General features: G+C 31.7%; 2 protein-coding genes across 2 annotated transcripts; both read right to left on the bottom strand.

The window, feature by feature from the left end:
- Window positions 1-13541: 13541 nt before the first annotated feature.
- LOC133676638 (uncharacterized) lies at window positions 13542-17308 on the bottom strand. The gene is made up of 3 exons (XM_062098387.1): window positions 16969-17308; window positions 13960-14080; window positions 13542-13671 (listed from the first exon to the last, which is right to left on the bottom strand). Exons 1-3 carry the CDS (start codon window positions 17306-17308, stop codon window positions 13542-13544), a joined length of 591 nt encoding a protein of 196 aa, XP_061954371.1.
- Window positions 17309-17991: 683 nt separating this feature from the next.
- Window positions 17992-22234, bottom strand: LOC133674765 (uncharacterized). The gene is made up of 7 exons (XM_062096030.1): window positions 21858-22234; window positions 20326-20499; window positions 20156-20248; window positions 19999-20067; window positions 19116-19322; window positions 18515-18640; window positions 17992-18382 (listed from the first exon to the last, which is right to left on the bottom strand). The coding sequence occupies exons 1-7, from the start codon at window positions 22137-22139 to the stop codon at window positions 18227-18229; spliced, it is 1107 nt and encodes a 368-aa protein (XP_061952014.1). The 5' UTR covers window positions 22140-22234; the 3' UTR covers window positions 17992-18226.
- Window positions 22235-26326: the final 4092 nt, after the last annotated feature.

Raw genomic sequence — 26326 nt, 5'->3', positions numbered from 1 at the left:
ACCCTTATGATTTTCTTAATCTTTAAGATTTGGTCTCTATTCATTTAATTGTTATTTTTTATCTTTAAAATTTAGCCCCTATTCTTTTAATTGTTGTTTATTTTAACTGCCATCATTTTATAATCTTTTTAAATTATAACATTTTTTAGTTTTTTCTATTAAATTTGATCCTCACTATTTTTTTATTGAATTGATTGAAAATTAGGTTTCTTAATTGGATCTGGGTCAAAGATTTCACGCGTTGTGACTTTTTTATATTGGACAAAATTTAAGAGGTTCCCCAAGTTTGCTTTGTTTTTTTCCTGTTTGTAAACTGATATTTTCTTTTTTTTATCCTTTTTTTTTTATTTTTTGTGTTTTGATTTTGTTGGGTTAGCAGTCAACAATTTATTTCTATTTTAACCCTTACCATTTTTTAATTTATAAATAATCTATCAAATTATAAATATTTTTAATTTCAGCCCCTATGATTTTTTAATCTTTCAAATTTAGCCTCTGTTGATTTAATTGCAATTTATTTTGTTTGGGATCATTTTTATTTGTTTTTTTTCAATTTTTATCTTCTTCAGGTTTTTTCTATCAAACTTTATCTCCATGTTTTTTGCTGCTATATTTTTTTTCATTGCATGTTTTTTAATTAATATTTTTTATGCGATTTCATCCTTCAAAATTAAATTTGTTGAGAGTTAAGTTTCTTGATTAAATCCATGTCCAAGATTTCACAAGTTGTAAATTTTAGAGATTAGACTAACTTTAGAAGGTTCACTCGGGTTTTCTTGGTTTGTTTTCTCTTTTTTGAGTTTTTTTTCTTATTTTTAATATACAAATAATCTATCAAATTCCAAATGTTTTTCAATTTAATCTCTTATGATTTTTTAATCTTTTAAATTTGTACTCATTCTTTTAATTACTATTTATTTTTTCTGAGATTGTTTTTTTCAAATATCATCCTCCTTGGTTGTTTTTCTCAAATTTTATCCTCGTTCTTTTTATCATTTTTGCAATTTTTTCTATTAATATATTTTTATGATTTCATTCTTTAAAATTAAATTGGTTGATAGTTCAACCTCTTCATTGAACTCGAGTCTATGATTCAACGAGTTGCAAGTTTTTAAAATTAGACTAGTTTAGGAGCTTTGCCTGAGTTTTCTTGCTTTTTTATCTTTTTTCAAGCAAATTTTTTTCTTTTTTTCTTTTTTTTAATATTATTTAAATTTTCATTTGAACAACTCAAGACTGGAAATTTTTTAACTTGGCACTTTTTTTAGATTAAAAACAAATTTTGACCCGCAACAGAGCATGACAAACATATCAAGTAAATATTTATTCTAGGAACTTTCTTAATTCAATAGCTTAAAATTGTTAAGTAAAGCCTTAAAATATAATTTATAGGCAAATTACTAGGCAAAAGACCTAAAAAGCTAGTGCCAATTGCATTGATAAGTGCAAAATATACATATATTTTTATTTCTTTTACACTATGCTTTTTAATGTATTTTAAGATTATTTGAGCTTATTGAAAGTTATTTTTATGAGTTTGGCATGCCTAAAAAACTTTATGAATTAATTGCTAAAAGATAAGAATTTCTATATTTTATATTTCAAACCTTACTTCTTGTGATAGGTTTTTCACCGAGTTGTAATTTTATAATGTGAATGTAGGCTGAATCAAAGTTAAAGTGCACATATCAAGCTTTCCAAGAAGGTATTATAGGCAGAAATCCGAGTTCGTTTGAACCTCTAATCAGACCTGCAAAATCGGATCGAAATATTACTTAAGCAGGATTCTTTACTTACATACTAAATATTCAAATTGGCATATCTTGATCCTTGAAAATCAAAATCATGTTATTCAAAATCTCAAACTCATCCACAAATCCAGGACCACAACTTTTATGAAGGATTCTAGGTCAGATAAAATTATTTTAAAGGTGAAAATTCAGACACAATCTGAAGGACAAAATTGGTCTCCTGATCTGATGAGAAAACTAACGGTGTCGAGCATCCCACTATGGCTAAGAGTCTGACATAGAAATGATAGGTCTTAGGACCCAATAAAGGTGCATATCAAGCCTGGTCTTAGGACCCAATAAAGGTGCATATCAAGCCTTTAACATGCTATGAATGAAAGAATACAGCTGGGATGGTCAAATATTGCAAGAAACCAAGTCAGAAACAAAGTCTAAGTTGCAGCAGAGTTAGAATTACAGTTGAGTTGTGACAGCAGCAGAGTCCTAACAGCAGCAGAGTCCGTTCTCAACACAAATTCTGAGAGATTTAACCAATCTTAAGGACTAGATAAAGAAAGAAGGAATTAAGTAGCTTAAGGACTTTTAATTAGCCTAAGAATTCTGAAGAAATTTGGCGTCCAATGGAGAGAATAAATAGAGCAGAACACTCAGGCAACATTTTTTTTTCTCTATTTTTATCAATTTTCCAACAACTATGAACTAATTTCTAATTTCGGTTCAAGAGGAATACACACTATCTTCATTAGCAAGTTATGAGAAGTAACGTTAGTTTTGTAATTCTTTCAGATTCAAGTATTTATTTTTCTTTATCAGAATTATGCTATTGATTGTTATTCAAGCCTATTGAATTGTTTTGAGATAGCATATATGCTTTCTAGTTTCTTTCAATCCATAATTGTTGTTAGGGACTAGAGTTAGAAGCAAAAGAATTAATTTGATTGCTACAACTCTCATCATGATTTATTAGGGAAGAATAAACTAAGTTAAATTGTCAAGTTTTTGAACGTTTGCTTAAAATAATTTCACAGACTTTATTCCTAAGACTACTCCCGATTGAATAAGAATTGCTTTTAATATTAAATTCGTTTGATGGTAAGAAATTGATTAGAGAGCTTTGTCTAATGAATTTACTTGTAATCTCATCGATTTTCCTCAATTTTAAGGGATATCGAATTTATTTGCTTGACTTGAAAGAATATTATTTTACTTTGATGATCAATAGATGTATAGGAATAGATATGTGGACCCTTGAATTGAGTTAACGACATATCAATTTATTATTTTTATTTTCAAAATTTTGTTTCTTTAATTTTTTTTATTCAAATCCCCCATTCTTTTTTATTTCAGTATATTATGGAAAAATTAAATAAATTTTTTTAAAAATTTGATCTGGTTTTCACGATAATACTACAAATTTATTTTATTTGTTAAAAATTGTATTTTAAAGATTCCAGCGGCCTACCATGCATCTTATAAGAGTTTTATAGCATAGAGGTAGTTGATGGAAGGGATTTATCAAGAGAGAAAGAAATAATAAAAGATCATTTTGGCTATGACTGGTTGAAACAACAACTGTTTGAGATAATTTGGTATTATAATAGCTTTTTTTATTTAATTATTGAGAAAAAATCATTTAAATAGGTAAATAGTTTTTTTCTTTTTGCAACGAGCTTGGTGTAAAATTACATTTCAAACCTTAATTTTTAAAAAACTCAAATATCATTTTTTTTTCATTGTAAAAACCTTTTTTTTATTTATTTTACATGTAAAATTTTATCTCATAACAATTTTAACCAAATACTATTACAAATATTTTTCTTAATTGTTTTTTTAACCTATAACCCCAAAAAATATCAAAAGTTCCAAACAAGCACAAAATTAATTGGGAAGAGGGAATTCATTCATTCATTCAAATGAAGGTATTGAAATACTATTGCAATGGCAGCGGATTTCAGTCATTCATTCAAATGCCATCATTGGGAAGAGGGAATCCTCCTTCCAGCCCAAATTGGAAGAAAACTGAAGGTATGCTATTTTTCTCTTGGTCATATTCTTTAGTGGACCTGAAACCCGTTTACTTATCGAAATCTGTGTTCTCCGACCACCAGATGGGATGCTCCTTTTTCCGTAAGATTAAAAATTAATTTTTAATTTTTAATATTGCAAAAAAAATTTTAAGCAACCACTCATGAAAACTTATTCTACTAAATATGATGTATACTATATTTTTAATTTTATTTAAAAAAATTAATTTTAACTAATTTATAAATTGATACATGGATATCTTCTATTATTAAACCAACACACACCTATTTTGCAAGTGTAATTCATTCTTCCTTGTGTATGATTATATTAAAAAGATATTTAATAATTATTAAATAAAATGTTTTTTATTTTGAAATGTATTAAAATAATATATTTTATGTTTTTAATAAATATATGCATAAAATAGAATGTGATTTGAGAGATGAATTTTATTTAACTTTATTTATATTTTTATTTGCTAAAGATGTTAAGAGCCCAATGAATAGAAAGAAATGCATTTATGGGCCGACAACCCATGGAGATTCATTATCCAAATTCCTATCATACTCTTATTTTAAAAGTCCTCATATATTAGATTAATTAAATGTGAGTCCAATAATAATTGCGTAGAATCAAATCGAATGCTGAACATGCATGGAGTGCGGGAGTGTGTAACTAGTAGTATATGTTTAAAATTAAATTAAAGGAAAGTTGCTCATTCAATTGGTTTAGAAAATCCAAAGATAATCTAATAAATTCAAGATAATTGTTTTTTAAAAATATTAAGATAACAACATATTAAATCAATCCGAGTTTCATGACTTAACTTGCTAAATTTGCAATCTGGATAATGAACTTTGGTGGTCTAGGAACTCTGTTTTTTTAAAAACTGTTTTTTACTTAATTATACAAAAACAAAAATTAACGCTCGTAAAGTTAATCACAAATCAAATATCAAGATATTTATTTAATACTGCAATAACCTCATAGAAAGTAAACAGAAATAATTTATGTAGATAAATTCAAAATTAAACAAAAATTGAAGGTAAATTTGAGAAAAAATGATGAAAATGAAAGAAAAAAGAAAGAGAATAAAAATACAAAAAAAAAATAAAGTCATCTACTTCACTGTTCATTAAAAAAAAAAGGAACATCTTTTAGTGTTCATATATATATCAACAATGAAGGAGGTGTTTTTTCATCCCAAGATTTTTAGTATAAAAGGTATAAACTTGTGATTTAATAAAAATAAATGCTCATAAAATTAATCGCAAATCAAATGTCAAGATGTTTATTTAAGATTGCAATAAGTTCATAGAAAGCAAATCAAAATAATTTATGAAAATAAATTAAAATTCAAGCAAATATGAAAGGATGAAATTGAGAGAAGAATGACAAAAAATAAAAAAGAAAAAGAAAAAGAAGAAAAAGCCACCTCTTTCACTATCCATTAAAAAAAGGATTGTTTTCATTGTTCATATATGAACAATGAAGGAGGTGTTTTTCATTCCAAGATTTTTAGTATAGAAAGTAGGGTGTTCAAAAAAACTGAATAACTGAAAAAACAGATGGAAAATTAACCGAGAAAATCGAACCAAGATGAAAAACCGATTAAATCAATTACTAAAACTAGAAATCTTTTCGGTTCGATTCAGTTTTGGTTTTAAAACCAAAACCGGTGACCCGAATCGAAACAACAATAAAATAAAGGAGGTATAAATACTGCACAAAGCCTAACCCTAATAACTTAATACAAAGCCGCCAGAGACAATTTTTCTCTTCTTCCTTTCCCTTTCATCCACTCTACCTCCTGCATCTCCTTCTCTAACCTAACCCTAATAACATAACACAAAGTCGCCGCCAAGACCAGAGACAATTTTTCTCTTCTTCCTTTCCCTTTCATCCACTTTGCCTTTTGCATCTGTCTTTTCTCTAGCAGAACAAAAGCTCACATCTCCATCTCCTTGGCTTCTCTCTTTACTTCTACGCAAGGCGTCGCGATCCTCCTCCTTTATACTTGCAGCAGAAAGATAAGGCTCTTTCATTAGAGAAAAAACGGCAAGGTAAAGTTTATCCCTATGCTAATTCGGGCCTTTATGTGCTTGTAACATCTGTTTCAAACTTTTATGCTTCGATTAAGTTAAAGTCTTGTTTTCTCATTTCTATGTTATCTGGTTAAAATCTTGTTTAATTCAAGTTAATTTGGGATTTTATGGTTGCCCATTCTTGGTAATAAATTCAGTGTTTTCTCATTTCTGTGTGCTTTGATTATGTTACTGGTATGGGCTTTGATTCTGTTATTTGTGTTACTGGTGTGGACTGTGTAAGCTTTTTTGGAGTTCTTGGTTTGTTTTTGTGGTATCTGTGAGAGAGTTCTTCAACTGTGGTTTGCTCTCTGCTTGATTGGTTTCTTCACAAGGTTTGTTTTTTTTCTTTATTTGGGTGCCCTCTTAGTGTTTTCTTGATTGCTTTATTTAGCATTGTTAACTTTAATATGTATCAGTTTATCTTGATTGCTTTGATCTGTATTATCGGTTTTATTATATGTATTATTAGCTATCAATCTGTTTTATGTTGTATTAATTCTGGACTGCTGGCATGGCAGTAAGTTCATTCTGTTTTATTCTGGCAATAAGTTCATTCTATTTACATATGTTTAATCTAACATTTTAATTTATGTTTTTGTAGAATTTGTTGAAAGTTTAAAAATATGAACTGATTGTTTGTAAGTAGTATTGGTGGCTTGGTGCAATCTTGGAATATAATTGTTTTGGGTAATTAATTTATTTTACCTTGTTAATTCCCCTTAAAAATTTGCATACTTAATTCTTTTAATAGTTGAACTCTAATATGTTGCTAATTTGCTAGTGTTTTTTTATAGCATTATCCTTGCTAGAATTTTTGGATGCTGTCGTTGCTGGAATTTTTGGATGCTGTCGTTGCTGGGTTTTTTTCTTCAAAGTTCAAACTATGTCGGATGTTTATAATAATTTATTGTTGGTTGCTAATGTATCCGCTTGTTAATGTTAACTTTTCTAGTACGAACAAGTTTTTAATTTGAGGTGTTCAAATTTGATCATGCATCTTGCATATTGCATTGATTTAGCACTTTGGAAAGCATATTAAAAGTCAGCCAATTTGCATCTATGTGGGATTTTAATTCATGTCCAGATTTTAATTCATATTTAAAGTTAGTCAATTCATATTAAAAGTCAGCCATGTGAATTAGTTGAACATTATAAAATTTTAAAAGCTAAACATCAGTTTGCTTTAAATTTTAAAGCTTAATTTAATGTCATCCATGTGAATTAGTTGAACATTGTAAATTTTTAAAAGCTGAACATCAGTTTGCTTTAAATTTTAAAGCTTAATTTAATGTAAGGCTAAGCCAATTAAAAAAACAAAAAAAAAACTATATATGATGGGATTAGGTTTCCAAGTTTTTTTAACTGAACCGGATCGGTTCTGTTTGAACCGGTTTCCGATCCGGTTTGGTTAATTTTCTACAAAAATATTGTAATTCGGTTCGATTGGTTTTTTTAGTCTAAACCGAACCGAACCGAACCGAACCGTGAATACCCCTAATAGAAAGTATAATCTTGTGATTTTAAAAAAAAAAACAATAAAAGGATTTAGATGAAATTAAGATTCCACCAGTAGCTAGCTAGTTACTTCTATAAATGAAAACTTTTATTTATCTTGTTAACTTTAGTATAACGATAAATAAAACTCCATATATAAATCTATGCATACATTCATTAGAAACAATTAATAAACAGATGGACGCATGAATAAACATGTCAAAGAACCATCTCAACCCAATAGCTTAAACTGTTATGTGAGGTTCCAAGATATGATTTATATTATTTTTTTCTAACAAAACCCTTCCAAATGTTTGATTATTGAGTTTTTGTTCTTACCATATATTTTATATATAGGAATGGAGCTAGGGGTTTGTAGATTAGAATGATAGAAAACATTGTTATGTACTAACGCACAAATTAATATTCCTCTAATAATCAATATCATGTTTAATAAAAGTATTAAATAAAAATTCAATTTAAACAATCGTAAAATAGTCAATGTAAACAATAACTTAATACATAATTAGATATGTCAATATCATCCAAACCCAATGGGTACTAACTTGAATTCACCCGAATGGATAGGAATTTGTTTTGCCCGTTTAGTTCGGTTCGGGTTCGGGTAATACACTAAGTAAAAAAGGTCAAGTTCAGATAGGATATGGATATTGCTCTACTCGACCTAAAACTTTGCCTAAACTCGACCCGAACTATATATATAATCTTAAATTTTTTTAAAAAAAAATTGCATTTGTACCTATCTCTATATTTAAAGAAAAACTACAATCTCTCTGTCACATTTCCCTTCTCTTGTTCTCTTCTCCAATCTCTAACTAACAGCAGACATGTCGTAACACTAGCAACATGTTTGTTTATTCTATGTTCCATACAATCTTGCACTTGAAACAACCTTGTCTTTGTCCCCCTCACTCTCTTAGTTGACACTCTTTTTCTTTTTTTTTCTTTTTAAGCTTTTCTACCAAAATCACATAATGACTTCAAGGTTTAAAACTAGTTTTCCCGCTCTTTTTGGTTTTTATTTTTATTTTTTTTTATTTTGGTATACTTTATCAAATGGACAAAACAACCCAATAAAGAATAACTTTTTTCAACTTTAAACCGTAGGGACATATTTGCTTTTGGGTTTTTTCTTGTATCATGAAGTTTGCAATTTCCTTGATGTTTTATTTTAGTGGTGTCAGTTTAGGGAATGTAGGGTGCTAAAATTATCGAGGTTTGGTTATTATGAATGAAAAGAATGGATCTAAAAGTTTGGTGTATTTGTTGCTTTTTTTATCCTAGGATTTGAAATGCACCCTCTTAATTACCATATTAATGTTTGGATGTATATTGTCTATTTTTGTTAATCTATATGTTATACACATTTGATTAATGCAAATTTGATTGATTCTTAAATTGCTCTGTTTGGATCATTTGATTAAATGATGGATCCAACTATTTTAATTTAAGAACTATCGTATGCACAACACATTATAGTTTTGGTTCTGGTTCTAGTTCTAGTTCGGGTCTAGTATGAATACCTCATAGATATCTGATGGATGGCTAATGGATACCTAAAACCCAATTGGGTTGGATTTGGTTTATGCCTAATTAGGTTCAGGTAAGAAATTTGGGATCGAATTCGGGTATGGATATTGAAAAACCTGACCCATGAGTATCCATTATTATCCCTATACATAATTATTCCAAAAATACAGTAACATGATAAATATGTCAAGAAAAGGAATATGAGGGCAAATATCTAAAAAGTCAATGGAAATTTTGAATAACTAAGACTAATGATTTTACTTTTTTAAAAAAATAATCTCCCCTCTTCTAATGGATGTATGTTTGCCCCTGCTTTCATATCTTTATATGTTAGTAGTAAGAGGGATGAAGTATACCATAGAAAAACTATTAAAGGAAAGCCTAAGTTGTTGCCTTTGTTATTGTCGTTGGTTATGTAAATTAGTTGTTGTGGCTTAGCATAGTTGATGTTATCTTATTTATAGATATGATAAGGACTAGTTGTTACCAATTGTTATGCCTAGATTGTAGGAGAAAGATGTGGTTGTTATTACTATCTTTTCTATTTATTTTGTATTTTGTACGTGTAAAACTTGACTATGATTGCTCAAATAGAACAAGCTCTATTCCTTTAAATTTTTTTATGGTATCAGAGTCAGTTCTTATTATTCTGTATTTTATTTAAAGTTTTTAAGGAAAACACTCCTAAATCTGGTGGTGCTAATACCAGAAATAAATCTTTCAACATTTTAAAAGGAGAACCATATCCAAATCAGCATTTGGGTTCCATATTGTTGAACGAGCTCAAAATCTTCCTTGGTCAAGAGTCATGATAATTGCTCTTGGTGGAAAGTCCAAACTCAACTATGTTAATGGCCATATTAAACCTCTTAACCCTTCTTCACCAACCTATAAAGCTTGGTAATGCAAAGATCAACTTGTTACTTCTAGCTACTCAATTCTATGAAGAACAATATTGCTAATTTTTTTAGTTATTCGGAGTCTTCATTCGATCTATGGGAGGCAATGAAAAAAATATATGGTAGTCAGAACAATGTTGCTCCAGTGTTTTAAATAAAAAAAAAAGGATTTTACTAATCTTTATGGCAGGACCTATGTGTAATTGCTTGGAATGTTGAAAGGTATGTGGAGTGAACTCGCACTATACCACCCTCATATTATTGATGCTGCAGTATTGCAGAAACGAGAGGAAGATAAGATATTCCAGCTTTTATCTAGTTTTGGTTTAGATTATGAAGATCTTTGCAGTCGAATTCTTATGAATCTTGATCTTCTATCACTTACAAGTGTATATGCTACAATTCAATAAGAAGAAGTCCGCAGGAAAGTCATGAATATAGAGCCTAAAATCACCTTGTCAGAGACATGTGCTTATATTTTAAATAGACAAATAAAGAATGGCAAGGCTTATGAATGAAAACAACTAAATTTAAAGTGTCAGCATTGTCATAATTTAGGTCATTCAATTGTGTGATGCTGAATTCTTCATCCAAAGCTGAAACATAAGTTTGAAAAGGAGAAGGGATTTCAAAAACGCTATGAACATAAAGCTCATATTACTGCTTACTCTGTTGATTCGTCACCTAGTAATGTGGTAACTTTTTCTACCAATCCAGCTGCCCTTATTAATGATTATGTTACATATCCATAGGAGAAGGGTGATCATGGTTTGTCAATTTCTGAGAATTATGATTCCATAACTCTTCTTAGTAAGCTTTGTGCATCTGTCATAAATATTGAAGTTTTTTTTACTGCATTCAAAACTGCTTTAGTCTCTAGTATTGTGCATGATTTTTGGGTCATTGATTTGGGTGCCATTGATCATATGACAAATAAAATGATCGATTTATATCACTTTAAGAAGTTTTCTACTCTTAACTCATGTATTTTTGCAAATGGGAAAAAATGTTTCTATTGAGGATAAAGGAAATGTTAAATTACTATCTAAAGATTTAGAATCTATGGTTATATATGTTCTTCTTCTTCTTTTTTCATTTTAGTTGCTCTCTATTGTTAAACTCACCTAAACTCTTAATCATCATGCTGTATTCAATTCTCACTGTGCTATTTTTCAAGACCTTGTAACCAAGAAGATAATTGGTGAAGGTTTCTTTTTCTAAAGACTTTATTATCTTCAAGAAATCCTTAGAACATCAAGAATTTTCGAGTTTTTTGCTCTTTCCTTTCTTTCCATGTCAAATTTTATGGCATTAATGTTTAATGCATCCCTCTGAAATTGTTCGTACCAATTTGATGCCTAATTTAGGTACCAATTCCATCGCTTATGATACATGTCATTTATTAAAATTCACTAGACTATTATTTATGCCTTCTTTATCTAGAGCTAATAAGATTTTTGAACTTGAATACTATGATGTTTGGGGACCTATTATTGAATCTTTTGATGGTTATAAGTATTTAGTTACTTTCATTGATGATTTTTCTCATTAGAAAAGTCACATGCCTCCCACACTCCAATGTAACCATTATCTAATGGATGAAATTGGTCTCTCTAGTGCAATAACACCACCCTTCATGAGCTTTTCCCCTCTGCCCTTTCAAAAAATTTCTAAGTATAGGTGTTGACATGGATCCGACCTCTTCAGCCTTTAGAAATCTTTCCAAGTATAGGCATTGACATGGATTCATCTCCCTAGCCACTTATTACCTGAGGTTTTCACCCCTCTTTTTAAATGAAAAAAACTCGACAAAACTCATTGTACCAGATATTTTTACAAATATTTACGTATCAATATTAGGGGTGTGCAAAAAAACCGGAAAACCGAGAAAACCGAGAAAAAATTAACCGAAAAAACCGAACCGAAAAAAAAACCGATTAAACCGATTAGAATAGTTAGAAAAAATCCCGGTTCGGTTCGGTTTCGGTTTCCAAAGTCTGAAACTGATTGAACCGAACCGAACCGGTTCAACCATTCCAGCATTAAAAAAAAAAACCAAGTATAAATAGAAAAAACCCTAGACCTAAAGTGCAGTTGACGCCCCCATCCCTCTCTTTTCTCTGCCTCTCATCATCTTCTCACACAGCCCCCCTCCCTTTTCCCTTTTTTTCTCTCTTTTTCTCCCTGTCTCTCATCATCTTTTGATTCTTTTCACAGCCCCCCTCCCTTTCTCTTTTTTCTCCATGCCTCTCATCTCCCCGTAGCCCCTCATCCTTTTCTCTCTATCTCTCATCTCTCATCTCTCATCTCATCTCTTTAAGTTCACCCTTGCATCAACAATACATTTACTCTAATCAAACTACATGGGCTGGGCAGATAAAAAAAGAGACGACTTTTTGATGATTAAAATTCTAACTTCATTTCAAGTTCATCTCTGCAGTTTGCATCTTGTGGGTTTTTTATTATTATTATTATTAAGTTATAATTTGCTTGTAATTTGTGGGTAGATTTGTGTTCTTGAACAACAGAAACCGAGATTTGCTTGTAATTTGTGGGCACTGGACATCAAGATTTGCTTGTAGTTTGTGGGCACTGGGCAGATCTGTTTTCGTGAACAACAGAAACTGAGATTTGCTTGGAGTTTGTGGACACTGGGCACCGAGATTTTCTTTTTGGTTTTACCGGTTTTTGAACAACAGAAACCGAACCGAAACCAGTCGGTTTGAACCGGTTTCGGTTCAGTTTCGATTTTAAAATTTTAAAATTAATAATGTTGGTTTGGTTCATTTTTTATGTAAAAACCGAACCGAACCGGATTTGCTCACCCCTAATCAATATCACAAAGACTAGGTTTAATGGGCCCAAAACCCTCCCTAAAAGGCCTCATTCAACATATCTAGGCACACTACGGAGACCCACTCCATGGGTTCCCTATAAGGGAAGAGCCCCCACTCCATTTCTTTAAGGAGGAGCCCAACTCCATGGGCTTTTTCTAAGGGAGGAGCCTGACTTAATGGTCACTCCCTAGAAGAGGTGCCTAACTCAATGGGCTCACCTTATGAAGTGTGTTTGGATCTATTTTTTACCTCTAATAAGGCAACTTTCCCGAGCCCAACTCTCTATTAAGAATTTTTCCAAAACCCCACGCAGGTACCTTGATATTTTGTATTGATCCAATACATATTATTTTTAAGTTGATTACTCTTCAATCCCTCCTCTCCATAAAAAGACAAGACTCATGGGTTATAAATACATTATAAATCCTTCAAACTCAAGATTCACAATCTCTTCATTCTTAACACTTTCAATATATATATATATATATATATATATATATATATATATATATATATATATATATATTAATATCTTATATTTCTAAGATATTATTGCACTTTCTCTTCTTACAAAGTTATTACCTTAAGCATCTAAGAGTTTTCACATCCATTAAAAAAAAAATATTTTGCAAGTACCAGTTACCAGTCATCTTAACTTACCAGGCACCATCAGCTACTATCTATCTGAACTTTTTATATCAAGCCACAAAATACCTTAGATGAAAAAAATAAATCAAATTACTTGAACTAAAAAAAATTAACTAATTATTGAATATATAAACTTTATTCCTAAATATTTTAGATTTTAATACTCATAATTCTTTGAAACGATGCATCATCATATTTGTTGCTCAAAGTCCCTAGCCCGTTTTCCATATAGCCGAAACCCTGGAACTTTCAAAGGACCCAAGAGGCCAAGACTTCGCCAAAACAGAACTTTACAGCCAATTCAAACGACTCCTTCACAAGCTCCCTACGCTTCTCAGCTTCTCCATCTTCCTCTGAACACGAAGTGCTCATCACCATCCTGCATAAACACTAACGATTTCATTAATAGAGGACATCAAAAAATATATTTCACTAACAGCCAATTAAAACAAGAAGTGGCTAACAAATATAAAATCAATTAGAAAAATTATAGGGTTGGCCTAATGATTAAGGGCTTGAATGAGTTCTGTAGAATGTCTCCATTCTATTCTATTAGAAGAAAAAAATAATTAATCTGCATGTGACATTGTTTGTAAGCTTGGTTAACTCGGCGCTCAAATCAACATCCTCATTTTTGCTGGCTTTCTTCAAATATTTATGCATGAACCGCATGATCTCTTCACGTCTATCTCCACAGGACCTTTCAAGCTGCCATGGTCCAAGCAGTTCAGTCACAAAAAGTTTCTTGATGAATTTCCCGTAATCACCATAAAGTGCAGTGATAAATCCTGAGATTCCATAAGGTAACTTATCAGCAAATTTATAGCAAATGTTGGGCGAGATGAAAAGGCAAGATCATTGATCTTGAAGATCTCTTTTGCCATGGATGCTGATGATACGAGAAGACAACGAGAAGGGCCCAGTCGGAGATAGAGGAGAGGACCATATTAATTTGGAGGAGAGATTGTAGAAACATTTGTACAAGGCAGAAGTGAAGAGGTGGAGGTGACCATCACTGGAAGAGTGGTTGGCGTGGAGGAAGGTGGAGTTTGGTGTTGGTTGTTGCTTTGGTGAGTTTCTTGAAGATGAACTGAGGGAGAATGGTTAAGATTATGCAGAAGAGCAAGAAGATGTAATTATTCATGTCGATTCATGTCAATAATCGAGGCCATCGCTAGATAAAGTAACTTTGTCGGTGCATATTTTGAGTGTATTTGGTATTGCGGTAGCTGTTATGGTTGTGGTTTGAAAAAAATTATTTTATAAAAAATATTTTTAGTTGAGATTGGTTTGGAAAAATATATGTTTTGTTAAAATTGTGGTTGAAATTGAGTTTGAACAAAAAGTAGTTTAATGTATTTGGTTAAAAGAATGCTTTTTAAATTGAGGTATATATATATATTGTAAATTTAACTAATATTATTACATCATGAAATAAATAATATTGATATCAAATATTGTTTATTGTTCCATTAAACTATATGCAATTTCATCACGTACGAAATCTATCCAACAAGAACTATATTTTCTATGGTTTCTTAAGCGCGCAACAACATTAGGTTAAATAAATAAAATTGAGATTGCAATCAAACTCTGCAAATGCTACGTTATCAAATGATCTTCTTCTAATTTTTTTGAATAAAACACAATTAAAAATAAAAATAAAATTTGAATTTGAATTTTTTTAACTGGATCGGACCCGGCAAGAACAAAATTGGAATTCCGATCAAATTATGTAAATGCTACATCATCAAGCGATCTCCTTCTAATTTTTCAAATAAAACACAATTAAAAAAAATAAAAATTTTTTACTGGGTCGGACCCGGTTCAATGCATTGCTTTGAACCGGACCCAGTCCAACCGGAAACACTCCACTGTTCACATAAGTGAAGTGAAGAGTGCAGCTCTTTACTTTTAAAAAACACAGAAGAAGCATGGAAATATTGCTTGTGCAAAACCGCAGGTGAAACATCAAATTTTCATGGATTCCGTGACTAAAAACACAGCTGCTGAAGATAACTAAACGTTATATTACTGAGTTTGACAAAAAACACAGAAGCTAACGCATCGCCTAACACTCTCATGCTTGCGTGTGTAATGGTACCAACTACCAAATGTTAATTCATATTATCCGTTCTGGACACAAGGAAAAAACTAACCTCACGCATGATGATTCCGTGGTATCAGTAAAGAAATAACGGTTATTTTTTAAAATATTTTTTATTTTAAAATATATTTAAAAAAAAAAATTTTAATATTAACACATCAAAATAAAATAAAAACACTCAAAAATAATAATTTAAAACATAAAAAAAATAATAAATAATTTTTTCAAAATACTTTTAGAATATAAAAATAAATAGATCCTTCAAATTAAATCTAGCTATTAAATATTATTAAATCTGGTTAAATTGTCGGGTTATTACACCTTGGATGAACAACTTGGTCATTGATACTATATTATAAATATAAATATATTTTACTACATATGAAGCATGAATAATTAACGGTAAAGTGGTAGGAACATAATTTTAAAAGTTCCAAGCATCAAATGCAAGCACCACAATCTATAATTTTATTTTATTTTTTGATCGGATCAGTGCTCAACTCATTTGTCTAATTGGTAAAGTGTCATCAAATTCAAATCTTAATATTATATATTTTGGTTATTTGATTGGGTGAGTAAAATTTTTTATCAAACCAACTGGTTTGGTTCAGGTTTAATAATATGAGTGATCATGATTTGTATTTTCTTAAAAATAATGCATTTTTCTTGTATAAAGTATGAGCATCATTAAATGGGGAATATTAACAAGGACCAACTTGAGAAATATACGAAAAGTTGGGAATCCAACTAATGAAATATTCTGTTTTTGAAATGAAATTAGGGTTTAATTTCAGATTTTCCTTAGAGAAGGGGAAAATATATAGTACGTGAGGACCTCCTGTCTAACAAAAGGAAAAATGGCAATAAAGCTCGTGGTTGGTTTCTTCTCCTCGACCAAAGCTATCTCTTCTGAGCGACCAAAATTTCCTTGTCAATCTCTTAACGTGAAGGACATGCAGTAATTTGTTGCCGAGACATGATAGGATGTTGGAAGAAGTTACAGGAAAAGAATGCTTTTGGATGGAAACGAAGCAAGAAAATTGACCTGACAGCAAGAAGTAAGCATCGATATTCAAAGGCCATGATAAATTAACTAAACAACTTGTTGACGTTGAAGAAGAAAGAAAATTAAACATCAAATGCTAAAATCCACTTGTTTCATTACATAAACTTCAAATTTATTCTCTTATTGCCAAAAGCATTGCTGTTGTCCTAACTAATGCCCCCCCCCTGGAGCTCTCCACGCACTTATTCCTAATAATCTCCCATGCTCTGTGCCCTACTTCTTCATAATTTCACCTGCACATAAAATGACAAAATAAGTAGCAGGATTGAAAGAGAAGGTAAGCGGGAAGAATAGAGCAGATATCAATTAATAAAATAAAAGGAAAGAACCTTAAAATGATGCTGAATGCTAAAAGATAAAATTTATCATTAAAAAAAAAAAATATCAGAGACCATTTTGATGCCCAGTTTGCTGATAATTTTATGACCTTGAATTGGAAGAGTTGAAAATAAAGAACCTTCAGGGTGACCTAAAAAAAAACCTCAGGGAGGGTGTGTGCGCGCGTGCGCAAGTTTTTTGAGAAAGAGAGTTACATGGTTCAAAGTTGGCTGAACACTTGTCAGGAAGCTGCAAGGCCATGTTCCTGTCAACACCAGAAATTGGAGGGCCATTGACAAGAGTACACAAGCAAGGCTGGCCGAGAGCTTTCACAGCACTGCAGCAGAGCTCACTTGGTTGGATAGGACTAAAAGGAGCAACTGCTGCCCTGCAAGGTATCATTTGAATGAGTGCAGAGAAGAAAGTGCTACCACAAGGATGTGCTTGGCCTTGCTCCACCAATACTGTCAACATCAGCACAAGTACCAGGAATGGCAGAACCTTGACACCACAAAGCTTCACCATCTTTGAACTGGGATATCTCCTTGAATATTAATGAATGTTTTCTTACTGGAAGAAATTGATCTCGAAGATGTTCTATATATACATACATAGCAAACGAACTCATGCTAGCTTGCACACCATTCCTAACCCAAAAGCTACAGTGTTCATGCGATTCTTGTGTCAGCTCCAGAGGTACTGTTGGTGTGCTGATGGAAACAGTTGGGGAATTCAAATTTCATGACTCATAGCAGTTGTTCAATTTTAATGTCTTAAAGCCCATGTCTCTTGCAAGGACAACAAAGTCCTTTAGAAATTTGGATTGCTCATATAGGGAAAGCTAAGTAGGATTGATTTTCTTAGGTTAACAACTCGCCTCGCCGCAGGAACTGATCCATTCTTCCTCTTGAGTGAGTGATCTTCAATCTGTTTAATTGTATTTTCACAACAATTATGCTTCAATCATTAATTTGCTTTCCCAGTCAGTTTATTAACGAGCTCATTGAGTTTCTTAACCCATAATCAGAGGCTTATCTAAATCCAAATTTGGTTCTAAAACAGAAACCAATAGTGTCCCACCAAGATAAAACAGAGGCTGTGAAGCAAATTAATATTCCCTTTGTGTTCTGATCAGAAAACCATGTCCTGGTCAAATGAAATGACTCCATAGCCATATCCCAAACAGCCATTCAGAAATGTAAAACATCTATCTCCAATTGAAATTTATCATTTAAACAGATCTTTCAGGTCTGATATCAGTACATTTGCACCATGTAAAATTAACTTTTCAGAACATGGGGATGTATCAGAATTATATGCTAAGAAACGGATAATTAAATGCTCCTATCCCAATAAATATCCGTTCTTTATTGCAAAAAAACCATCCCAACAACCATTTGGTGATGTTTGCATCTCTAGAACAACAAAAAATAAGACAAGTTATCATGATTCCCCTTTGTTTCCTTTAAGGTTGATCACCGCAAGCTCCTGTTCGACAAACTCTCCGGCGCGCATTAGTGGATATTTGCTGGCCAATGGAGATTCAACAAAATGGCCTAAAGGCTTCAACACGGCATCTGATGCTATGTGTGCAAAAAGCTGCATATGATCGAGGATAAAACAAGTAAGCACAAGATTCTCTAAGAAATGCAGTTTGCTTTTTAGAAGGTTGCAAGCACCAAGATCCAAGAGGATGATGATGGAGGAAATGGTATGCTTAGCTCCACTTACTGTTGATGAAACTCTCCAAAGGCTGCGATTTTGCTGTGATGCTAATTTGATTGCATCTATTGTCCTGTTTGTGACAACAACTTCATGCATGCCAGCCATGCATTCTCCTGCAGTCAACCACTCTATCTGCATATAATGCAAGATACTGTTAAGATTAAAAGCCAGATACAACTGAAGCCGAAGTCGTACTCAAGAAGTTGATTAAACTGTCATTCAGAGCTACAAACCACAAATGCAGCATGGAACTGGAAAAAAAAAATAAGTTAACTGAGCTGAACACTAAATGGACCAACAACAATATATTATCTAAATTATCTTCCAAATGTAAACAATTCCATGTGAATAGCAACATTGGATTACTGGCTGTGTGTTCTATAAACCAGATATATGTTTCTTCTGCTTTCTTAATGGAAGCTAGTAGCATATGTGACCTGATAATTAGAAGGAAAATGATACGTGAGAGTAAATACTAAATCACAAAGAGGGGAAAACAATGACCACAAAGTCAAGGTTTTAACTTTTCATCATAACACTGCCATCAGTATCTTGTTCATAATTTTTCATGTCTTAAAAATTGTGTCATCACTTTATATGCTTTTACCTGCTTTCCTGTCTGAATGAGAAGACATCCTGAAGGAACCTTCACTTCAATTTTTTGCCCATTCCTTAGCCAAATGTTTAGACCGGGAAATCTACTTCTGCCATGAATTGTTAGAAAGTTAAGGTCATAATGATACCCTGCAAAGACAGTGCCTTCCTGACCATAACGGCTGAGATCACTCCCTGTTGGAGCAAGCAGATGAGGTCCCTAGTGTTTACAGGGAGAATGGGAATTGTTATTCAGTGCATGAAGTTGTTACCACTGGAAACAAAAAGAAAATCCTAGATCCTAAGACATAAGTACGATAACAGCATTGAGTTAAAGGGAGAAAGAGGATAAAGAATTAGTAATGAAGAAGTTCCTACAAGAAATTCGCACTCCTTGTCTGTTAATAAAATGCTAAAACAAAAAAATTAAGGTGAGACACTTGTCAAGCCTTTGGGGTTCAGCTCAAGTAGTTGAGGAATGGGACATGATCTCCATGTGTTCTAGGTTCAATTGTCATCAAGCCAACAAAAGGAATAAATAAATTGAATAAAAATACAGAAAGAAAACCAATAAGACACAGGAACATGGCATGAAAGTACAGGTAAAGAAGTTAAAGATTGGAACACTTTACTAAAACATATAAGATATTAACAAAGAGCGGCTACTAATAGGGATCCTTACGACACCCAACCAGCATTGAAAAAGCAGAGTCGAACACTTGCACCAAAAGTGAAAAAAAAATGTTAATCGTCAAATGAAAGGGCATAGAAAAACAACAAATCCATCATTCTTTTGTTCAATTTACATTTCCTGCTTTAGTGCTAAAAATTGATCAAGGAGAATAGAAAACAGGAACATACACAAAATTAAAAAGTTATATTATCAAAATTTTAACCTGTTTCATAAGAGAAGTAAATGCATCCTTGGACAAACCAAAACCAATTGCTGCCATTTCAGCAACAGCCTGACAAAAAACATGGCATAGAGAACACTATAAGAGATATAATAGAAGACAAATACAATCAAGCCAACAAACCACATAAAAAGATTACCTCTATTGCAGAGATCATTTTGCAACCCCATGAGTCCATAGTGTCTTTCCATTCAGGAAAACCTTCAGGTATTACAGGTTCTGAATTAAGTTCCTATCAGAATGGGATTGAAGTTAGCAAACAGTAACTAGAGGACCAAAATGTTAAAAGGGAAAAGAATGATCCCATACCTTAAAGCGAGTGTTTGATGGCCGAGGACCTACTCTCCACATGTATCGCCATTTAGGATCCGGTCCACAAGGAGTGGATGGTTGGAACTCTTTGGGCATTGCTTTTAACTTCTTTTGCATCTCTTCATCAACCAAGCTTCTTGGAACTTCCACTCCCTCAGGTGTCACTCCAACCTGATATCCCCATTTCACAAAACGATTCTTTTATTTCTTTTTTTACAAAAAAAAAATAACTTAAATACAATTTAACCACTGAATTTGGGGCAATAACAAATCCTTCCACATTCCCTTCCTTTTCCTTTATGACTCCGAAGTCAGAAAAATAAAACCTGTACTTAGTCTTTAAAACTTAAAACTAGAAAGAGAAGGCAACTTCTTGAACAAAACAGTTGTGAGTATCTACCTTTTCATCTCTTTGATCTTCTCAAAAACCAAAAAACAACTAAACTAATGACTACCAATCAGAGTCCCTTTCTGGAACTACAATAGTTCACAACTTCATCAATCATGATGTGCTATTCTAGAGTGGTGTTTCCATAACAAATCCATATGAACAATTCTAGTCGCCATCAACATCCTAAATCCCAACTATTTTCAGTTAGCAAACAAAAACAGGAATAATAAATCAATAATTCCTCTGCTTCAAGCAACTAGTACTAAAATTCACATAAGCAATATTTTTTTGTTGTGGCATTCAGTGATAAAAAAAAATATCCACCCTGTCAAACAAGTAGATCAACTTGAACAAGGGGTTATCATCGTCGACAATATTCCCGAGGCGGTAACCAAACTTTTCCACTTTGATAAAATAGAAAGAAAGCGATCTAAGCTTCCAATTCTCTCTCACATTTCACAGAAACCATAGAAATCACAATTCTCAGACTCCAATTATGCAAAGTAGGTAGGGACCCAAAACCAAACATAGCAAAAGATTTAGAAGTGATAAATGTTCAAAACTCTTTCCCTTTCCATTTGTCACGTTTCCTCCGCAACCAGACAAACTTGATCGCCAACGTGGTAATGCAAATCCAGTCTAATCACTATAACCAATACAGCCTATCAGGAACTAATGAATGTTCCAAAATTTTCCCCTCTATTATCAAAACCCGATTCGATAAATTCCCTTCACTTTCCCCACATCCTCGACTAATCATGTTTAGTCAGGTGTAAGCAAGCTGGTCCGGACACCCAATTAAACTTTAAAAAAAAAATTATCTCCCTACATTCTCCTAAACATCATCTAAATCAAACTCAAGAAACACTTTGGTTCCTAAAACCCCAAATTCAAAATCAAAACTTTCCCTCATTTCCCCACACTTCCTCAACAAAAACATCCAAAACCCAGAACCAGTCCAATTCCCAAAATTTATCATCCAATACAATCATCCACATTAAAACCTTCACATCCTCAAAATTCTCACCTCCCATCCCAAAAAACAAAACTTTATCCCTTTCCTCACTTCATCAAAAACCCATAAACCAAAACCCCGAAAAACAACACAATTAACAAAAAAAAACCTTCAATGTAGTACCTGATAATGCAAGTGAGATCTTTCTTGTAGTAACTTGAACTCTCTAGGTCTTTCAAAGTACTTCTCCATCATATCAATAAACCTGTCATTATCTTCCGCTGTACATCTCGGATCCTTAACTACCAAAGCTCCAGTTTCTCTCAGGATCTGACTCACTTCTTTACACAATTCACTGAGCCATGACCCGACTTCTTCGATTTGACCCGATAAAACAACCGGATCAGTGCTCAGTTTATCTCCGATCTCTAAATATCTCGAGAGGTCAATCACCGGTATCTCCATTTTTTTTTTAATTCTGGTTTTTGGTTTGTTTTCTCTTTTGGATTTTAATAGAAAGTGAGAGAGAGAATGATGAGACTGTTGGGTGTGGCGGGATAGTGGGTTGCTTTTTTATTTATCAAGGGATAACTACATCTAAGTCATCCAACTACTAAGTATTTTGGTATTACGTCCTTACAAGGTTCAATTACGCCCACTGTGACAGATTTTTTACGGCAATATCATCCTCCTTCGACCAGCATTTCTCGGATCTTCCTTAGAAATGCATACGTATGGTTGTAACCATTGCATTTTCTATCAAAAAATAAGAAATCTCTTTATTTGATTGAAACAAATTTTGACATAAATAGGTGAAATAAATGATAAATACTAATACTATCATAATTGATGAAATATTTACCTTCTAATTAATTTGTGCACGTGTACAGGTGGTTGTGTACGCTGCAGTTCCACCCCAAAGGATACTAATTTCTATATTTATTTCAATAATTTTTTTTTAGTTTAACGTGAATGTCCGGGCCAGTTTTCATGCATCTCAATTAATCTCACAGGTCCTGAAGTTAACGACTATGTAAGCTTCTAGTGGCCATCATATGAGCAACCACAGGGCTTGAACCTGAGACTACAGAGAGAACAAATCTTTTAATTCCAAGTTTTTATCATTCAACCATTATCTAGATGATTTATTTTAATAATTCTTGCATATGCGAGTAGTTGAAGGTGTTAAAAAATAACATTTTGAAGTTTGATTATCAAAATGGAAAAACACAAAATTCCTTCAATCTAATAAAAGAAATGGTGTGAGAAACAAGGTTGTTAGGATGTGATGGCAATTAAAAATGTGTGTATAGATCTCAATTTGACTGTTATTTATTTCAATTCTTTCATCAAGTAGATATAAAAAAAGTACTGAAGGATACGCTATAGATTTTTGACATTCATCTCTTATTGCTCTATCAGCTCAAAGAAAGTGAGGTGTTTAGGAAGACCAGAGGTGAGGAATAAAATCAAAAAATTGATTAATTAAGAAAATTAAAAAATTCAAATCAAGAAAAAAAATGGATTAAAATTTTAAAAAAACAACCGGTTCAATTTTGATTTTATAAACCTGAAAGTGAAAAAACCAAACTAATTCAAACTCGAATAAAAAAAATCAAAAAAAAACTAAGTCAAACCGAGTCAAAACCAGGCTAAACCGGTATGGTTTCGGTACTTTAAACAAAAATTTACTGGTGTGCAGTTTACTTTATTATTGAAATGGGCTGCGGTGCATGTTAGCAAAAGAGGATTGTTTTGGTGGCGCTTTAGATTCGTGTGGGAGTTTTCTTGCGTGTGATTGTATCATACGCAAAGCACTTATTCCGGTTACATGCTATCTGGACACGTGGCTGGTTGATTTTCCCCCGTGATTCAGAATCCAGATCACATAAGAGAAAAGGATCGCGTCCTTTGTTGGGTAAAATTCTTGATTTCCTTTTTTACCTCGTGGGTGATAAACTGTAAAACATTTACGGAAGTTGAAGTAGTTTTCGTGTGAAAATGACGAAAACCTAAGTGGATGTGTTTGGAGTAGCTTTTTAGGTTGCACATTCTCACTGTAATTTTATCCCCAACATTCTCTAAAACCCAGAGAGTAGTTTCACTTTTCATTTTAAACATGTTAATATATATTATATTACACTTTTATATTAAGGCTTCATTTGTCTAAGCGGTAGCGTTTGTGTTTTTTAAAAACACACTGATGCATATGTTTGGTTACGGCATGTTACAAAAATTTAAAACGCGGGTTCCACCAGTAAAATAAGGCAGGACCGTGATTTTTGAGAAGCAGTAAAATACTGCTTTTTTGCAAGTTTAACCACGGGTTCAGCTTTTCTGATATAACAGACATGAGAAATTACCAGCTTATCCTCTTCCTGGCTGACCCCCCCTCCAATCCCTCGACTGAACCTTATAAGGTCGTGACGACTTTCTGCGAGTCTCTTGTCAAAATAAAAAGCTAGCAAAACAGCAGTTGGTGTGCAGCCCACTAACAACGCCTCACTTTGTCCCTTGCAGTGAAACGTAGATGTAGAAAGTGATGTTTATTGCAGGGACCAATCTTTAGACAAACGGATCTTTGTATTTCCTTTGATAAATCAATTGTTTTTACTCTTGAAAGTTTAAATTGCAATTGTTTCATTCATTTCTCTTTATCAACATAAACGGAAGAAGAAGAGCAAATTGTCTGTAATTATTAATATTATGAATGAAGTCCTTTTAGGTAATTGTACCATAATATCAAATTCAACCATAATTTTTAACCAAACACAATAAACTACTTTTATTCAACCTCAATTTCAACCACAGTTTTAACCAAACATATATTTTTCCAAACCAACCACAACTAAAAATATTTTTTTATAAAACTACTTTTTTTCAAACCACAACCACAACAGCCACCACAAAACCAAAAACACACTAAATAGCTTAGGTGGTCAGAGGATGAGGAATCACTCTTACGTCGCTTGTACGAGGCCGTATTTTCTTTTAAGAGCCCGTTTGGCTCTGAAACGCAATTGCAGTTGTTTGGTTAAATAAAAATATAATATATTGTTTATTGGATTCCATTTTTTTTCTGCGTTGTGAACGCATCATTTGCAAAGCAAAAATTCCTTGCTTTTTCTGTACTGTTCACGTTAATTGCACTGTTCAACAAACAGTGCAATTAACATGAACAGTGCAAAGTGATGCACTGTTCATGTTAAAAATAGTGAACAGTGCAATTTTTTTCCACTGCGTGAACTTTTTTTTAGTGTGTTAATTTTATTTATTTTTTGTTAATTTTTTTTTAAAAAAACTAGTTCAGAGTGAATTTTATACATGATAATATTTTATCTAATTTTATTACACGCTAAAAAATTATGGAAACTGTAGTTCTTGTTAGATAAATTTTGTACGTAATGGAATTGTAGATAGTTTAATAAAATAATAAATTTTTTTATATATAAAGTATGATTTATTTCATAATATTACCGCAATAGTTAAATCCACAATATTTTAATTAAAAACCATCAATATTAATTTATATTTTTTTAAAATTATTTTATAACCTCAATTTCAAAAACATTTTTAACCAAACACATTAAACTACTTTTTCTTCAACCTCAATTTCAACCATATTTTTAACCAAACACCTATTTTTTCAAACCAACCACAACTAAAAGTACTTTTATAAAAACAACTTTTTTAAAACCATAACCACAACAGCTACCGCAATACCAAACACCCTTTAAAAACAAAAGAGATGGGAAGGTGTGCGGGCCTCCTCGGCTACAGTTCACATGTCTGGCTCTGGACCTGCTTGAAATTACGATAATAATAGCGATTTGAAGTGTTTTTATTTGAAAATATATTATAATAAAATTATTTATTTTTTAAAATTAATTTTTAATATCAATAAATTAAATTAAATTAAATTATAAAAAAATTCATACCAAAAAGTTCTCAACAATCCAACATGTTTTGTTTTCAAATACTTGTATCCAAACTTGGAGTGAAAATGCTTGCTAATAAACTAGCATAAAGTAAGATAAGGTGAAGATTTTTTAAATTGATGATTTGATGTAAAATTACATGTAGTTAGAAAAATATGTAAAATTATTTGAAAAGTTATTAAGTTGTATTTAAATTAAATTATATTTTAATGTAAATTATATTTTTTTTTCTTAACCCTTTTATAAAAGTTTTATTGGTTTTTAATTTCATTATTAAATCTAGGTATATGGTGTGTTATTGTTTTTAATTTAATCATTATTCTTTAAATTTTATTTTTTATTTTTATTGAAGTTAGTTTTTTTTTTCAATTTAATTCTCTAATAAAAAACTTATGTACCTTTTCTTTTAGTTTCTTATTTTTATCATTGCCTTTTTTTTTTGTAAAAGTTTAATTTCTTTTAAATCTAGTCCTTTAATTTCAATTCATCATATATTTTTTTTAGTTCGATATTTTATTATTTTATTATTTATTTCCTTTACTTTTTTGTAAAAGTTTTATCTCTTTTCAACCTAGTCATTTAATTCCAATGTATATATATTGTTTTTTTAAATTTGATTTTTATTATTTTTATTTCTTAATTTTTTCAGAGCCATTTTATAAAAGTTTTATTAGTTTTAAATTTTACATTTCAATATTGTGTCATTGTTTTCAA

The sequence above is a fragment of the Populus nigra genome, chromosome 1, assembly GCF_951802175.1.
Source record: "Populus nigra chromosome 1, ddPopNigr1.1, whole genome shotgun sequence".
Classification (NCBI taxonomy): Eukaryota; Viridiplantae; Streptophyta; class Magnoliopsida; order Malpighiales; family Salicaceae; genus Populus; species Populus nigra.
Note: the sequence above shows the minus strand (reverse complement) of the source record. Positions and strands in the feature narration are given on the sequence as shown.

Excerpts from the sequence above, each read along its gene's own strand:
- LOC133676638 (XM_062098387.1), bottom strand. The coding sequence starts at position 17,308 with ATGGTGAAGCTTTGTGGTGTCAAGGTTCTGCCATTCCTGGTACTTGTG. Across the intron at positions 14,081-16,968 it reads TTCTCAAAAAACTTGCGCAC|GATTTATCACTGCACTTTAT; the intron begins GCGCGCACACAC and ends ATGGAATCTCAG. Across the intron at positions 13,672-13,959 it reads AGACGTGAAGAGATCATGCG|GATGGTGATGAGCACTTCGT; the intron begins GTTCATGCATAA and ends GTGTTTATGCAG.
- LOC133674765 (XM_062096030.1), bottom strand. The coding sequence starts at position 22,139 with ATGGAGATACCGGTGATTGACCTCTCGAGATATTTAGAGATCGGAGAT. Across the intron at positions 20,068-20,155 it reads AAATGATCTCTGCAATAGAG|GCTGTTGCTGAAATGGCAGC; the intron begins GTAATCTTTTTA and ends GTTTTTTGTCAG. Across the intron at positions 19,323-19,998 it reads TTACTTCTCTTATGAAACAG|GGACCTCATCTGCTTGCTCC; the intron begins GTTAAAATTTTG and ends TGTAAACACTAG.